Below are 18,050 nucleotides of genomic sequence, written 5' to 3'. Positions count from 1 at the left end.
GGAACAGAATGGAAGCTCTAAGGCTATTGAGTAAACCAGGAGGGGTGATGGGGCAGTAGCTCCAGTAGGAGTCAGTGTGAATGACATCAAATTAAACAGAAGAACAGGTACTCAAGAGACACAGCCAACATCCATCACCCTGCCTCTGACAACTGTGATCTGCAGAGCAAAATTCCTAGCTTCATGAACATGTAGTTCCCCAAGCCCACATAGTCCCCTTACTTTAATCATTGCCTGCATAGTCTACTGGCACTCTCCAAAGATACCTTTCAGGGTTGCTTGATGGCCACAAATACAGGCAGGTATATGGCACCCAGAGATCCGGCCTTGGATTGTCAGCAGTTGCATTCCAGAAACTCTAATTTAGGAGGAGTAAAACCATTGGAAAGATCCAGCCGCAGCTAACTGTTATCTTCTCAACTTGTCATACTTAGTTTTTGATATAAGGTGCTACAAGCTTAGCACTTAATGGGCTGTGAATGCCATCTTTCAGAATAAGAGTTTCAAGGACCTCTCTACTCATGTCAAGCACAGCACTAGCTTTTAGCTCTGACTTAGGCTTCATTGATCCTTCAGAAAGATGCTCATAGGACCTGGGGGCACAAAGGTCATTAGAGATGCACTGGAGAAATAGAGGCAGAGAGAAATTTAATGACTTGCTAAGTCTTATTACTAGATGAGACCATGTCCTTTGTGAAATGCAGAGAAGCTATTTTGCATTTATTAATGAACAAAATGTTTCAAATTTATCTGGTATAATTGAGGACACATTGTGAAATTGAGAAGGGGTCAGAGGTTGTGCACCAGCTGAACTGACCCTCTGTGATTTCAGAGCAGTTTCTCTTCTTTTACATTAAGCCTGACCCACAGGGCCCTGAGCAAGCTGGGCCCTGCACCAGGAGACTGCAGTGGTCATCCAGGACAGGATGTGTGGCAGAAGGGAGCATGGATCTGCCAAAACCCTGAAACTATTCAGGGTGAGAGTTAAGAGTACTGTTTAAAGAAAATAACTCTGTAATCTATTGGAACCAATTCTGTTGAATGGAACCTGCATGTAAACATGAATTGCCCTGTGTGTTCCATGAACACATGGAGTCATTACGTGAGAATGTGAGGTTTGTTTGCAAGCTTCAAGGAAGTTTATTTTCTTTAGATGAGCTGTCTTTAGGACTGTGGTTAAAGAGGGAACCTCATAAGGTATTGGGCTTAATGCTCTGCATCTCCTAAACGTAACTAAAGATAACTACCTCCACTGTATCAATCAGGAAACTGAGGTTCAGAGAAGCTGAGCCATTTGCCCAGTGGTGTGTAGCAGAGCTAGAATTCAGTATAAACACTAACTCCAAAGCCATGTTTTTCCTCAAACCAGGGCTGGCAAGACTGCTGCTGCAGGCCAAATCCAGCCCCACCTGTGTTTGGTAAATAAAGTTTTATTGGAACACAGCTGCACCTATTCATTTACTCATTGCTGGCAACTACTTTCACTCTGACACATCGAAGTTGCAACAGACTCCATAGGACCAGCAAAGCCTAGAATATTGACAACCTGCCCTTCAACAGAAGTTCCCCCACTCCTACCCTCCGTCTCTCTGCCCCAAAGTAAATTCTGAAAACTCCAATGCTTCTCTTGAGTCCAGAGAGCACTTTTATTTTTGCTCTCCTTCCTCGTAGTGCAATTGACACCACTTAGCAAAATGTCCTATATACATGGCCTGGCTAAGTTATCCTTTCCCTAACAATGGCAAAACTGCAAAATGACACCACCTTGATTTTCCAGAAGCTTCCCTAATTTTATGTTCTTTCTTTTTTTTTGGTGAGGGAGAGTACCAGGGATTGGCCCCAAGGTCACTTAGCCACTGAGCCACATCCGCAGCCTTTTTTTTTTTTTTTTCGAGATAGGGCCTTGCTAAATTGCTGGTGCTGGCCATGAACTTGTGATCCTCCTGCCTCAGCCTCCTAAGTCACTGGGATAATAAGCTTGCTTTTTAAAGATTTCTCTGGGGAGGTGGCGGGGCAGGGAAGAATCAATGGATAGCCTGCCTTTGGGTCAATAATTGTCCCTGCCAGCTGACTCACCAATGTTTATCCTAATTTCTCAGTACTTTTTCTGAACAAGGCCATTTCTTCACATTCCACACTTACAGTATAGCCCCCAAATTATCCCCGGCCTCTGGGAAATTATCCTTTACACATTTAGGGTCTTCCTTCCCCAGAATTCTCTCCAAACAGAATTCTTCCTTTTTCTTTTATCATTTGTTTTTGTAGAAGGAGCATTCCTGAGAAGAAAAATGGTCCAGTGCTGAAAACTGTCTCCCACATGAGCTGTTTTTAAGCTGGACTGTGTTGGCATCTGTCTTCCACTAGACAACCTTTTCTCTTCATTGTGAACATAAATCAATTTAATGGGCACCTCTGAGGTGGGGATAAATTATACTTTTTTGCACCCATTAATGGCAGTACCCAGTAGTGTACACCGTGTGGCTTCCCCAGAAGCATTCTGTCCAACCATACATCACCCCTTTCTGCTCAGCTTTGTTTGGAGGTCCACAATGACCTCTGGTACCCTAACATACCGTCCCCAAGCCACAGACACCATTCTTTGGGCTTTGCAAAAGTATGTTACAAAACTTTCTCAACCGTCTTATCACTCTTTTAAGGACATATTTGTTGTTTAATTCTATAGATGAGTCTTTGACATTAAATAGTCTTTAATGACATTAAATATATAACTCATTATTGTAGTCTAGAAGTTACTGTGTTCAAAACTATGGGCCACAGTGCAAATAGAAAACAGATTCTACCCTCTGGGGATTTAGAGATCTAGACCCAGTGAAGGGCACACCAATAATAAATTTAACTACTTTCTGACAAGGCAAATGAGAAGAATATGACCCCAAATCACTCCAGGGCATAAATGTCATACTGAAGGCTCAGAAAAAGAGCTGAATGTTGCTGAAATCAATGGTCCTCACACTTGAGCATCAGAATCATCTGGAGGACTGCTAAAACCAGGATTGCTGGACATCACACTTGGGGCTTCTGATTCAGCAGGTCTAGGTGGGCCCAACAAGTTTTATTTCTAGCAGGTTCACAGGTAATGCAAATGTGATCTAAGAACACCCTACAGAAGGTATCTTTATAGGAAAAACCTCTGATTTAAGTAATCTTCCTTCTGGGAGGGTAAGGGAATGGATATTATTTGGTGTGCGATATTCTCCACGATGTATGAGATACTTTGCATCTAATATTTATGTTTCACAGTAATTCTTTGTTATATAATTCTAATAATTCTGTATTATTATTATTACTACCACTTTACAGTGAGCAAAATACAGTGAGGAAGGGGGAAATGGCATTGGCTGAAGTGTCAGGCATCATCTCATTTACAATCCCATGAATTCTACATTGTTAGTATTCCTAGTTTACAGATGGTAACAATGAGTATTGGAGAGTTTGAGTATCCTGTGGAAGTCACGACTTCAAGAAACATACAGCCTTATTAAAAAGCCAGTGTGGCAAGTTCCAGTGGCTGAAAAGTCCTATGCAACCAGAACCCACCGTTTGTGGAAAGCTGCTGGTGTAGACTCCAAAAAGCATATTTTTTAAGTATCTGAGCGTGAACTCCCCACCTCCCTAACTTTGCTTTCACCACTCCCTCTACCTAGAATTCCCTTCCTCTCCTTCACTGAGTAACTCCCATTTATCCTCCAACTCTCAGCAGGAATTTTGCTTCAGCCTTGAAGACTTCTTCTCTAACATCGCTTCCTTACCCCAACTTGAGCACAAATGACTATTTCATAGGTGACCTAGCCAGCTTAAATGAATTCATTGCACACACACCCTAAATCCTCTAGTAACCTATCAGTAGTTAGAGAAAACAAAAATTCCAAATTTTTCATCATAGTTGTCCATGTGGCCCAGCCTGCCTTTCAGCTACACCTTGGAGCCCCACCTCATTTCTCCATCCAAAGGAGAACAGCATATACCCCTCCCCACTCGCAGTTGTGTCTCCTCCCTCCAAGCCTTCCACCACATTATTTCTCCCAAGAATGGCCTCTCCCCTGCACCTCAATGTGTCTACTTGTGGCCTTTCCTCAAGCCACAGCCAAAGTTCCCAGGCTGTACCCTGCTGGCACTTGAGAGGGGCTCAATATTTGTGGAATGAACACACAGCCTCTTGCTCCATTGTAACATCCCTTCCTCCCTTGGGTAAGGGCCATGTGTGTCTGAGCCACCTTCCCAGACTCAGAGCTCATTCCATACAAGGCTCCCCGTGTCACCCAGTGCCCTTCCCCAAGTAAGTGCTGGAAACACATTTGTTGAATGAATGGATGAATGATGCTGGATGAAGATTGTGGGCATTAAGGCCGGATCAGGGAAGTGATTAAACCTGGAACATACAGAGGCTCAGCTGATCTTGGAATAAGATGCAAGAGCACATTTAAAAGAACAACAATGAAACCAGGTGCACAGTTAAACTACTTTGCCAGCAACAATCTTGATTCCATTCTCTAATCCAGTCTTCCAGGCAGCCAAAATTTTTCTGTTTGAAGTACAAACATCTTGTGGGAATCCTACATTTTTGTAACATATGACATTATTACAGAGACACACATGTACTAAGAAAAGTTCAGAAGCATACGCTGGTATGTTGCAGACATTGCTTGAAGAAGGCGTCAATACCACCAGCAAGTGCAGATTCTAAGAGCATTCTTTTCTTTGATGTCTATGGTAAAGCACATGCTGTAACTACAAAGTATAACTCTGCTGATTTGCTGACACTTCTGCAACACCTTCTGCAGGGTTTTCAAACAAATAGTAAAAAGTCTGCTATTTTCCCGAGGACAAAGTTAACGATGGTGGTTATGAATGTCTTGATTTAAATTATACACATGGAACATTCACAGAGACTTAACACCATTTATTATAAGAGTTGTAGAAATTACTTTGCAAAGGCACAGAGGAGTGTTTGACTTACATAACACTGTGTTGTTTTCTTAAAATAAACAATAACAGAGGGCTGGGGTTGTAGCTCAGTGGTAGAGTACTCGCGTAGCATGTGTGAGCCACTAAGTTCAGTTCTCAGCACTGTATACATTAATTAATTAAATAAAGGTCCATCAACACCTAAAAAAATTTAAAAATAAATAAACAATAACATCTTTCACTGAGGTCACTTTCCTTAGCATACAGAGTAACAATAGACCTTTTCAAAGTTAATGCCAAGCAAAACTGGGAAGTGGCATACACAGAGTTACCTTTGGACTCCACTAGCCTCTGTTTTGTGCTTTAGACCCACTGCTAGTTCCCCCCCACCCCTGGAACCTGATGGTGGTGTAGTCTCTTCTCCCAATCACCCAACCTATTCTTAGGAAAGGTTCTATACTTTCCTCAAATTGAAGTGTGTGTGATTTAGGGGGATTTAAGGATTTCTCTACTATGCATTCTTGCATCTAGCAGGGATCAAAGTCTTAAGCTAGAGTAATGAAGTTCTAAGAGTGGATTTTAAGCATGAGATAGAAGTAGGAGTTTTGCTCCCCACATTCCATAACAGATCATCCTTTCCATGCAAAGACTCAAGCAGGCACACATTAAGTAAAAGGTGATTTTTTTAAAAGGTGTTTTCTTCACGAGGTACTTCATTGTTTCTATCCAACTTCCCCCTATTTCTCCCTCTGTCTGGATAACCTCAGCCCCACAATTTGGTGCTCCTTTGGACTTCGTTGCATATATATATTACTGTGTTTTCAAGTGACAGGAATACCATTCAAACTATCTTAGGAGGGAGAAAAAGATTCATGTGACCTGATAAAGTTTAACCTAAGAACACTCTCTCAGGATCCTGATTCTATCTTCTTCTGTTGGCATTGGTCTCCTTATCTTCCACTCTCCTATATTAAGGGACATGGTCTTATAGTTCTCAATCTGAGGAGCAAAGAGCATACTTTCATCTCAGGTCAGGTCAGAGCAGTCTGAGCAAGCATGTGAGTTAGTCAGTTTAAGTCACAGGCTCACTTATTAGTCCTGTTGGCTGGGTCTAGATTCATGGAAACTGTCATCCCTGCGACGACCCCTTAAGAAACCTGTGAAGTGAGGGCATCAGTTGACCCTCTAAAATTCTGTTTCTTTGTCTATAAAATAAGGGGAGCATTCAAAAGCTCTCTCAATATTAATCTGATATTTAAAAATCCTTCTTCCTTTCACTCTTTCTTTATCTCTATTACATGTTCTCCCTCTCACCAGAAGGTCAGATAACATTGGAAAGCAATAACGACCTTTTTTCCTCAACTCTGAGACTCTCTAAATGGGGAAAGGGACTCCCCTGTGGTGCCCTTCACATAAGATGGCAAAGTCTTATAGTCCAGACTTGACTACAGTGAACACCATTTAAGCAGCACGGTGTAAGATGGTCACTGTTTCAAAATTTGTCATGCATCCCAAATTTAGCATTTTGCTTGAGTAAAAAAAGAAGCAGATTGGGGAAAGTCAACTGGGAATTTTCCTTTATGCCTTTCTGCTGAGAGCATGAAATGATGCTTATGTAACTGGTTCCAATTTAAATGTAGCCAAGGTTCAAAGTGGCTAATGTGTGGTGACATTCCAGGGAATTCATCTATTTCCACACTACAGAATACCCATTCTTCCTTTAAAACCCATATCAAATGTCATCTTCAATGAAATGCCCACCCCCACCACCAACAAAATCCATCATTCTCTGTCCTTTCCATATTCCCCTGTGATGATCTGTGGCCATGCCCTCATCTCTCATTAGAACATCAATTCACAGAAGGCAAGGACCATACTTCATTCATGTTTGTTCAACATCAAGTCTGTGGTGTATCCATCTGGGCTACTTGATCTCTTAGGATTCAAGGATGTGTGATCTTGGGCAAGTTGTCAATCTTTTCTCAGTCCTTTACCTTTAAAATAGTAATCACACCCCCTGGTCCATTGTATTAGAGGGAGAATTAAATGAGATGATGAATAGCAAAGTGCTGGGCACACAACTAGGTGGATAAGAGGTACATATTTGTTTTGTCTCATTTTTAAAAATATTTTTTACTTGTTGATGGACCTTTATTTTTATTTATTTACATGTGGTACTGAGAATTGAACCCAGTGCTAGGCAAGTGCTCTACCACTGACTCACAACCCTAGTTCCTGGTTTTGTCTAATTTTTAAGTTTCCAAAAGACATAAAAAATGGTGGAATGAGTGGAAATGTAGGTAGAATGTTTAAAAATCTATGATCAAATCCCAGCCACATGCCAACCAACTATGTGATTTTTAACTAATTTCTTAATGCTCCAAAGCAGTTTCTTCATATGTAGAGATGATGTTGATATCCACCTTATAGATTTGAGTAAACAAAGAGCATGTGTGTGTGTGTGTGTGTGTGTGTGTGTGTGTGTGTGTGTGTATCATAGCATCCAGCACATAGCAGACATCTTATGAAGGATAACACTTGTTCTCATCTGTAATGGAGGATCAAAAGATCTACAAGATTACAAATCCCATGGATGTCCTCTGTGTTCTCTGTTTTTGTTTTTTTTTTTCCCTTTCTTGTGTATGATGAAGATGAATCCACATTCATAAAGGCAATGGTTAATTGCCTTTGTGTGAGTTAGACCTGTCTTGAGGCAGCAAATCACCATTTTCTTTTTTCTTGAGGTTTCCAATGGGATCTGCCTATTCTAATTTAATAATCCTCTTTGTTTAGACCACATGCGTATAACCAACTGCATAACTTTCATGCACACTCAGGGCCTAACAACATGGGGAAAGAGGACTGGAAGATGTGGGTATCTGTACACATTTATTACAACTGATGTCAACCAAACTTCCACCGTTAATTGTCTCAGCAATTTTCTCCTGTAAAAAATAGTTAGCAGGCAGGTTTGCTAGCTATGGTTTGACCTTTGCTCATTTCTGACTCTTGAGTTTCCGTTGTTTACAGTGGTATTTCAGCAGCAGTCACATAATGTGTGGAACATATGGAGCACTCCTCCTTCCCCAAGCCTCCAACCAACAACTCCTCCATTCCAAGTTAATCAGTCCATTTCCTTCCTTGTGGTTAATAAAAAAAAAAAAAAAAAAAAAAAAGACAAGGTAGACAAGGTAATATGGAAGATGCACATAATGGAAGTTTACTCTTTGGAAAAGCACACTTAAGGCTGGGGCTGAGAGTCCATGTAGCAGTGACTGTGGAGAGGCAGTGAGCTAGCTATCAACTCCTGAGGACATTTCTGAACAGGATACAATAGTCCCCAGGAAAGTGATGATCTTTCTCTTTTCATCTGCAGGTAATGCAGGTGGTGAAGGAGCAGGTTATGAGAGCACTTACAACCAAGCCTAGCTCCCTGGACCAGTTCAAGAGCAAACTGCAGAACCTGAGCTACACTGAGATCCTGAAAATCCGCCAGTCTGAGAGGATGAACCAGGAAGATTTCCAGTCTCGCCCTATTTTGTAAGTTTCCCACTTCTGACATCCTTGTCCCCGAAGGCACTGACACACTATTTCTAGAGTGAATGCCTATCACCCAAATGAGCTGTCTTGACTTCACTAGGGAAGGTCAACAGAAGACCTTCCAAATGATCTCCAATTCTGTAAAGCAGTCTTGGCAGTCCCTTGAGGAAGGGCTGAGCAGGTGGGCTGAGCTGAGGGGATGCTGGGGCCAGGTGCTGGCAGAATGGATCTAAACCAGGAGCTGGCCCAGTTACTGGCAATCCTCCAGGGATTTATAGCTAAGAAGTTCTAGACCTTTTCCAACACTTGGAACAAATTTGTTTGCTTGTGAAACTGTATTTTACATAGGTGCCCTTTGAGTGGCAAGATATCCCACCCCAGCCAGAGTGAAACCCACCAATAATTAAAGCAATGAACCCCAAAGTAGTGCATGTGTGAGTGAGTGGAGAGAGAGCATGAGAGGCAGAGAGAGATCCACCCTCCCCGTGCCCGGTTGGCATTGAGCATCTTATGTCACTCTATAGCTTTAAACCTGCAGGCTCACGGTGGAAGGCAACAGATCTCCTTTGTACAGGACTTTGCATCTAATGTCACAAGCAGCTGGTACAAAAATTTCATGTACGTCCATCTTTAAAATATTCTGAACCTCTAACATGAAAACTGTTTTTCTTGCCTCATCTCTTGCCATGTCTTTTTCTAAGAACTCAGTTTTGTTACCCTTATATTTTATGGAAAAGAAAATAGAGAATGGGTGGGAAAGGGGAAAGATGTGTGACATTAATTCTCATCTGTCCTCAGAATAGCCCAGCTTCTTCTGAACATATATATATGAATATGAATATGAATATGCCAACTCATAACTCATAACATAGGTGTAATTCAGAAGCCCACCTTCAACCTACCCTTAACTCTCTGTTCCTGATTCTTTCTCTTTCTGTACCTCATGTATTTCTTCCTCTCATATTTGTCATGTTTAATGCATGGGAATTTTGCAAACGTTCCTCATGCTATTTCATTTCCTTGCATCCCTGAGATGGGTGGGTCTTGCTCCCATTCAGAGTCTCAGATATAGTCTACAGAGGTGACAGCCTTCCTAACAAGTGGAGATCCTGGACTTGAACTCTAGTCTGCTAATTCCTCCACGACCACTTCATTTGCCCCATCAGAACTTCTTTGCCATGTGTGAGACTGAAATGAAGCTAAGAAAGTACACAGGTCTGAAAAGACAACAGCCAAGCAGTAATAATATCAGGTATATGTTTGTTCCAAATCTTAAGCACCATTAAAAACTGCAGAGTAGAACTACAGACTTTGGAGGGCAGGGCATTAGTTAGCTGAGAGCAGGAAATGCTTCCAGAGGGCTTTGGCTAGCACCACTGTAAACCCTGTCACACCGGTGCTGTGTACCAGCCAGCCTTAGCAGAGGCTAGGCTGCTGGGATATTGCCTTGGCCCTCAGTCAGAAGATGGCAACAGCTAGAAACACTTGGAATAAGTTACTGTCCCCTTGCAGATGTGGGTTTTTTACCTGCAAGGAGGGATGGTGGTGCCTTTGCCTGTCTAGGTCCCACATTCCTGAAATGCTGCATTTCACAGTGTCTGTTTCAGCAGATGAACATACACAAGGACACTTTATTTTGCTTTCAACAACAATTCATAAAACCTAAAGGGATACTTGAGGAATCACTTAAGTGAAGGCCAAGTGATTCTAAATTAATATCACTTCAGTTAAAGCCAAGTGATTCCAAATTAATGTTTGACCATGACTTTGTTCCAAGGAAGAATGTCAGCTGCATGTCCAGAGTAAACACTTGGCTTCTGCTTTGCCTTTATATCTTCGGTTCCCAGGGTTCCACTTGTCATGTTAGGAAGTTTCTTTCCTTTTTGTTACTAGAAACTCCTATTACATTGCCTCTGTAAGGGGAAATGATGCAAATAGAGAGGAAATCTACACAGACAGCTTTTGCATCATTAGTTGACTCTGAGACTGAAAAGCACCACAGCCCCACTGGATCTCTGGGTATATACAGCTGCAGTAAAATAATAAAGAGGTGATAGAAGCTATAGCACAAACAGGAAGTCCAGGGATTGTTCTCCCAGTCTCTGGAACCAGCAGGAAAGAACCAGGATATGTTTTGTCTATTTCCGTGATCTACTAGATAGAAACTCATTGTGGATAAAATCTAAATGCTGCCAACATGGCTCATCTGATAAATCTAAGACACCCAAGACAGAAGGGAGATCATGCATGCTTTTGTTCATTTACTCCTTTAACAAACAGGTATTCAGCAACTTCTCCATGCCAGGCCCTGCCCAAGGTGCTGGGGACACCTGGTCCTCTGCTGTTCCAGGCTTTAAAAGCTGAGGGTGGGGATGGAGGTGAGGAAGGTTGTCACAAACTGCTCAGTGCTTGATTCTGGGAAGCATAGGTGGGCTTCCACAGAGCACACAGTGTGGAACTCCACTGGCCATGGGGCAGAATGCCACTACCTCATCCCCACAGGGTTCTTTCCTTAGCATGGCTGCCTCTGTGTGCCTCACACAGCAAGCACAGTGGCAAATCTCAGCCCCATCAGATCCCTTTTGCGCACATTCCATTTTTATAAAAACAGTATGTCTCCTAAAAACGAGTGTAAACTCCATGCAAACAACTCTTTGGGGAATATTTATTCAGTGTGTTGAAGAAGTTCTGTTTTATTTCTTAGTTCTTGATTAATTACTTTAAAGAGGAGATATTTTTATTACCTACTTAGTATAACTCAATAGAGAAGATGAGTCCATCTACTCAATTAATCCAACTAATGGAGATAAAAAGCTTGAATAGTCTGAAAATAGATCATTTAACACTGCTGTGGAGGCAAGTAAGAGGCAATGACAATCAACCAGTGACACTGGGAAAGAAAATGTTTGAAACCTGGACCAGGCAGCTGACACACCTGTGGTCAGATTCCAACACCATCATTTACAAATGTGTCTTTTTGGGCAAGTTACCTACCCCATTCTAAGCTTCCTTTCCTCATCTCTAAAAATGAAGATGGTAAAAGTGTCTACATCATTGCATTATTATGATTCAATAATGTAGTGTATAAAAAGCATTTAGCACATGCAAAGCATGTAATATCCACTCAAGGGAAAGATCACTCTTATTTAAAAAGAAAAGTTTAACAAGTTGTGATACTGTTAACTTGTAAATGGTAAAACTGATACCGTGATTTTATTTGTACATACCTCACCTTGTCTCAGAAGCACAGTACACATAGATGAGCTAAGAAAAGTGAAAGCAAACAGAGCCAGAAATACAGCTAATGCCTATGCTGCCCATCTGCATCCTCCCTACACCCTTCTCACCCATAACTAACACAGACCTGATGGTCTGGTCAGGTATACAATGTTCAGTGTTTAAACACTCAACTGATAATAAGGGTCTGCCACATGCCAGCCACTCTTCCCTGTGTTGATGATTCAGACACAACCCCCACCCCATGTAGATTATATTTTAATGGGAAGAAATAGACAATACATGTGTTAAATTAGATGCATCATATTAAGAAGGAATTCATTCATTGGGTAATAAAGCAGTATAAGAGGAATGGAGAATTTAGTTTTGAAAACAAGTTAGAGTAGATCTGTCTAATTAGGATGATAAGGGATTCAGGGAGCACACCATGTTGGTATTTGGAAGAAGGATATTCTTGGCAGAGAGAACCATCATTGCAAAGTCCCTGAGATCAGATCAGATCTTAGTGTTCAGTGAATAGCAAAGAAGTCAATGTGTCTAGATCAGAATGAGCAAGGAAGAGAGAAATAGGAGGCAAGGTCTCTAAAAGGTAGTCAGGAGTCTGATTACACAGGGTCTTGTTGGAAGCCATTGAAGGGCTTTGAGCAGAAGACTGACATGATGTGCTATACTGAGAACAGATGTAAAGAAACAAGTTTGGAAATAGGAAGGATCTAAGGGAGCTCATTCAATAATCCAAGCAAGAGGTGATGAGAAGTGATTAGAATCTTTACTATGAACTTGATATATTTTGAAGATAAGAGACAATGTTATTTCCTGATGGATTAGATGCAGTTATAAGAGAGGAGAGTCAAGGATGAGTTCAAAGATTGGACCTGAATAACTAAAGGACAGAGTGAGTAGACAGAGTGAGTAGAGCAGATTTGGACAAGGGGATCAGAAGTTCAGCTCTGCACATGTCAAAACTGTGAGACTTCTAAGCAGGCAGTCAGACAAATGAATCTGAAGTTCATCAGATAGGTCTAAGTTAGAAAAATAAATTTGGAAGCTGTCAGTGTAAAGTTGGTATTTAAAGTCATGTGTCTGATATAGAAAGAACAAAAGATGTTCAAGGACCAAATCCTGAGTCCCTTCAGTATCAAGACAAAAACAGATCAATTTCTATGAAACTGACACAGTCGATTAGCCCAAAGTCTATGCAAACTGCTTCTAGACCAAGGAGCCACAAACTCATTTGGCTCTTTGGCCAAATGTGCCCACACCTGTTTTTGTAAAGTAAGTTTTATTTGCTTATTGACCATATGGCTCACAAAGCCTAAAGAGCTTACAGTCTGACCCTTAACAGAAAAAGCTTGCCAACCCCTGTTCTAGGTTAACAGTGGGTAGTAGCTCAGTGGACAGACTCCAGGTTGAGGAAGGAATTCACTGCTCTAATGGTGCTATCTGTCTTCTGTGTATTGCAGTGGCCTCTTTGGACCTGGACTTGTAACTGTTTTCCAGAAATGGTGTTAGATTGAATTCCTCTTCATACACTATTTTATCCCTCCTTCTCCTTTTTTTATTTACAAAATCTTTGGGTAGAATTAGAGGAGTAGCTATCAAAGCAGAGTCACTGAACCCATGACCCTAGCCTCACCAACCCCAAGCTAAGAATTTCAAAACCCATTTGCAGCCCATACTGTTATTATCTAAGTTACCCAGGAGGTCAGATCTCAGCCACAGAAGCATAGTGTAGGAAGTACTGTTTTCTTAGTATGTGCAAATTTTATAGCTCTGAGTCCAATCACAAAAAAAGAAGAAATCCATTAGAAAAAGAAATGTTAGCTCATTTTCCCTCATTGCTCAATCAGGTTTTGGAGACTTTGGGGTTAAAAACAAAAAAACTGGTAACTTTTATAGCAGCAGATTCACTTTTGATAGTAGTGTCCCCTGAGGATGGTTCTGTAATGAAGCATGCCATGACAAGAATATCTGAGTCTTACCCATCAGTTAAAATTACTGAGAATTTCCTCCTCTAGTCTCTGCATCTTCCTTTCCCTTTTAAAAAGTTAACCCAGCCTAGTGAAACTATTACTTAAAGACACATTTATAACCTAAGAGTGGCTGAAATTCGAAAACTCATTCTGTGGTTTCATCTGCCGGTCCCATCTCTACCTCTCCCCTCCACCCCAGTCGCCTGGACTTAGAAGTCAGCAGCAGTGATTTATTGCTGTGTGTGACTACTCAGGCGATTCCTCACCTTCTTCTCCATTCAGTGCAGGGTTCATCAAAGCTGCAATTTACTGAGTCCATTTTACAAAAGCTGAAGGCTGATGATAAATAGTTTCAGCTATTTGAAAGCCCGAGATGAGACCCTAAGAGACCTGTGTAGAGAAACCTTTACAAATGTTCCAAGCTATATTATTACTAGGGCAGAATTTTCATATTATGCTTTATAAGTATTCACTTTGAACATCATCAAATGATAGGAGGGTTGAATCAGCTACCAAATATGTATTAGTGCAGTACTAGAATACCCTCTTAGATGGCTGAATCCTTTCATGTAAATCTTATCTTTTTTAGCTCATGTTTAAAGAGAAGACACTTGCATGAGGCAGACCTGGGTCTGTACCCTATCCTATACTCAAACTCCATGATCTGTTTCCCCCTTGGTTACATGGGAATGATGATATTAATGCCTGCCCTCAAAAGTTGTTTAGGGTGTGTCAGTTAGATTGCATAACATGTTACCAGACTCAGGGCAGGTGCTTGGAGAGCATCATTGCCTTCCCCATTGGGCAGGGCATCAGGCACACAGGTTGTCTGTAATCCAGTGTCAGGGCAAGTACAAAGTCAAAGCTGAAACTGATGAACATAATGGGTCTCAACGTCCAGTGTAGCATGGGCATGTGGAGTGCTTCAGCTGAGGAAAGGAGAGATGATCACCAAAGCAAAATCAGTGATGTCTTGCATTCCCACCCAGACTTTATAGACACCACACTCACCCTGTCTCCTCTGGGAGTCACAGCAGTTTCCCAGAAAGATTTATTTTTTAAAATTTTTTCCAGTTATATTTTTCACATGATAGAGTGCTACAAATAGGTTCCAAATAAAACATTGACAACAAAAATGCAAAATTTAAGCATAAGCATATGAAATAAATAATGACAGTAAAAAATGAAAATAAATCAGAATTTAGTAAACATTATGATCAAACTCTTTTTCCTCCTTTATTTTTTAAATTTTTTAAAGTATTAAATTTTAATTTCTTTAGGTATATATGACAGCAAAGTGTATTTGGACGTATTACACATAAATGGAGTATGAATTATTCTAATTAGGATCCCATTCTTGTGGTTGTACACGATGTGGACTTTCACTGAGATTGTGTGTTCATATATGAACATAGGAAAGTTATGTCTGATTTCAGGAAGATTCTTAGCCTCATTTTACAAATAAGAAAACTAAGACTTAGATGAGCTCCATGAAAACCTAGTCCTGGGCATGGCCTAGACTATGATTCTAGTCTTCTGAGTTCTATCTCTGTGTTCCAGCCAATACTTCCAGCATAGCTCTGAGGGTTGGACTCTGTGTCTCCATGTGCAGCTTCAGCTAGAACATCTCTGGCTTTATTAGGCTAAAATACATAGAATTTCCTATCTTAAAATCTCTTTTAGATCAATAGCATATAGGAATGGGAACAGGGAGAGAGAGGGGGAAGAGGAAGGGTTAGTACTGGGGTCTGAATTGGAGCAAATTATATTCCATGCATATAATTTATGTCAGAATGAATCCTAGTGCTATATATAACTAATACGAACCAACAAAAAATGAAAAAAAAAAAGAAACTCTTTAAAAGTAGGAAACCCACTGCACTCTTTCATAATATCTTTGTAGCATAGTGCATCTGAAACTAAATTACATCCTATTAGCCTGAGACGAGATGCAAATAATGTTTAATTTATCCCATTATTATCTCAATCTCTGTGGACTAGAATCTAGGACAATATGTGGTTCCCACTTGTGAGAGATGGAATGGAAAGCAAAAAGTAATCCCATGTTTTACCTAAGTTACATTTGCTATGGAATAGCAATCACACAGTTTCTTGATAATCCTGTTTGATCAGATCACAAATGTAATCTAGGTGTTAACTTTCTGCAAGGGAAAAAAAATGGACAGGGATTTACTGTCCTGGACTGTTGCATTAGTTATATCTGTGCCTTCGTAAAATAAAAGAAGGTATTTCACGGAATACTTTGTTCTGGAAAAACATCATTAAAGTCACTGGCACTTTTGTGGATAGACTGTAAATGTCAGAGGCTCTGTCATGCCATAGTGACAGATAACCCTGGCCACTGATACTTAATAAATGATTCTCTGAAGCACCAAGTTGGCAGGTCTGGGATGGGTTCATGAAAGGGAGAGGCTCACACTCCCCTGCCCATCTTCCTGTGATGCCAATCAGGCCATCCCTCTTTCTCAAGGCACACGGTGGAACATGTGTTTATTCTCTAACAGGGAATTAAAGGAGAAGATCCAACCAGAAATCTTAGAGCTGATCAAACAACAACGCCTGAACCGTCTGGTGGAAGGGACCTGCTTTAGGAAACTCAACGCCCGGCGGAGGCAAGGTAGTGTTTGGGGACACTCTACGCTTGAACTGGGTCAACAGTGGCCTGCTCCCTGAGATATCACAAGGGCATGATATTGGTTTAGCAGCACTGTTCTCAGGACAGAAATAGCAGTCCAGGTAAGTCCTTGTTTCCATGCCTACCTGGGGAGAACCAAGTCCAGAATTATCAAAAGGCCCATGGAACTGAACAACCATTGTTTGTCATTTAATGACAGAAAGCTATTGGTGTCAACAATAACTAATGTGTACTGTGTGCTTACCATATGCCACACTTCTCTCAAAACATGTTGTTTATTCAGTCACGTGCCTCATAACATTTCTGTCAATAATGATCCATTTATACAGTGGTGGTCCCATAAGGTTTTATCAACTAGCAACATTGTAGCCAATGTTTGTGTGTAAGGGTACTTCATGATGATGATACCACCTAACAACACATTTCTCAGAGTGTATCCCATTATCATGCAATGCATTACTGTATTAATGCTATTAATTTTCACAATTACCCTATGTAGTAGCTATTGTGATAATGCTGCATTTATAGATAAGGAAACTTAGCACTGAGGGGTGAAGTAACTTGCCCAAAGTCACAGAAGAGCAGGATTCGTCCTCCGTAGCTCCATGGTCCGTCCTTACCATGAATGTGTGCTATCAGGCAAGTTGGCACCCACCAGTGAATTGGAACTAAGAGCTTTCAGCATAGATGGCCCTTGTTCTCAAATACCCAACACTGATTCTCTTCCAGATCAGAGGTTTTTATTTGGAATATGAGTAAAAATGAATTAGGTGAAGTAGAACCAGTTTCCATAATTTTCAAGACTAATTTGTGAATTGTCTTTACAATCTCTTGACCTGAAAACGTCCAGTGAATGGTGCCGGTAGATGAGATCCCACAACTGGGAAGTATTTCCAGCTGTTTGTCCACCTTGAACATATTCTTGCTCTCTTGATGTGCTGCTTATTGTATAGTGGAAGTTATCCCTATCAAACTGCCCTAGAAACAAACAGCCAGAAAATAAAACTGAAAAATAAGTTTTGGGGAGAGGTAAAGAGATGGAGGAAGAGCCAGGAATGCATGAAGGCGTTAACAGGTGTACTAAGGATGCACATCGGTTACAGCCCAGGGGAAACTCTGGCAGATATTTTGGAAACCCAACGGATGCCCTGCTCAGACACAAAGCTGACCACTAATGACAATCAATGTTTTGTGTTTGTGTTCAACCCATTTCCCTGGCCATTCTCTTTAACTTCTCAGTACTAAATATTAAGTACATTTGAAATATTTTAATGCTGCCATTAAAAATCACATCGAGGAATTTCTAAAGGCAGAGCTTCCTGGAGGAAGGAAATTGAGATTCAGAGTGAGCCTTATGCTGGGCCACAGGAGAGGAAAAGGGGCAGTGTCACTGGCTCTTTGCGGTACCAAATCCACAGGTATTTGTCAATGCCTGCAGCAACATTTTGCGCGGGTCTTATGGGTGGTGGACTGGAAACTGAGCTACTTCTATCTCTGAGCTGCTTCCTTACTTGCTTGTTCATTGAGGATAGAGGAAATGAAGCTTACTTGCTTTGAGAGGAGAGAGAGAGGCTTTGCATAAGAGAGAAAGACTCTATATCTTCTTAGGCTTCTGCAGCTTCTTCTTAAAGGTGCGTCCTGCATCCTGTGAACTAAGGGTGCGTCTACCTAAGGTGCTTTAGTGATGTGTCCACGTACTGCGATCTGTCTATCTGTGA

At 41.1% G+C, this 18,050-nt stretch overlaps 1 protein-coding gene across 6 annotated transcripts in view; it reads left to right on the top strand.

Moving 5' to 3' along the window:
• The window catches only part of ELMO1 (engulfment and cell motility 1), a 565,675-nt gene that overhangs the window by 514,640 nt on the left and 32,985 nt on the right, over window positions 1–18,050 (top strand). For all 6 annotated transcript variants that reach the window (XM_079151165.1, XM_079151164.1, XM_079151167.1 and 3 more), the window contains 2 exons: window positions 8,303–8,466; window positions 16,202–16,314. In XM_079151165.1, the coding sequence (XP_079007291.1) occupies window positions 8,303–8,466; window positions 16,202–16,314 (277 nt within the window). The remainder of the gene's footprint in view (window positions 1–8,302; window positions 8,467–16,201; window positions 16,315–18,050) is intronic.

The sequence above is a fragment of the Sciurus vulgaris genome (genome assembly GCF_902686455.1).
Source record: "Sciurus vulgaris genome assembly, chromosome: 8".
In the NCBI taxonomy this organism is placed as follows: Eukaryota; Metazoa; Chordata; class Mammalia; order Rodentia; family Sciuridae; genus Sciurus; species Sciurus vulgaris.
Note: the sequence above shows the minus strand (reverse complement) of the source record. Positions and strands in the feature narration are given on the sequence as shown.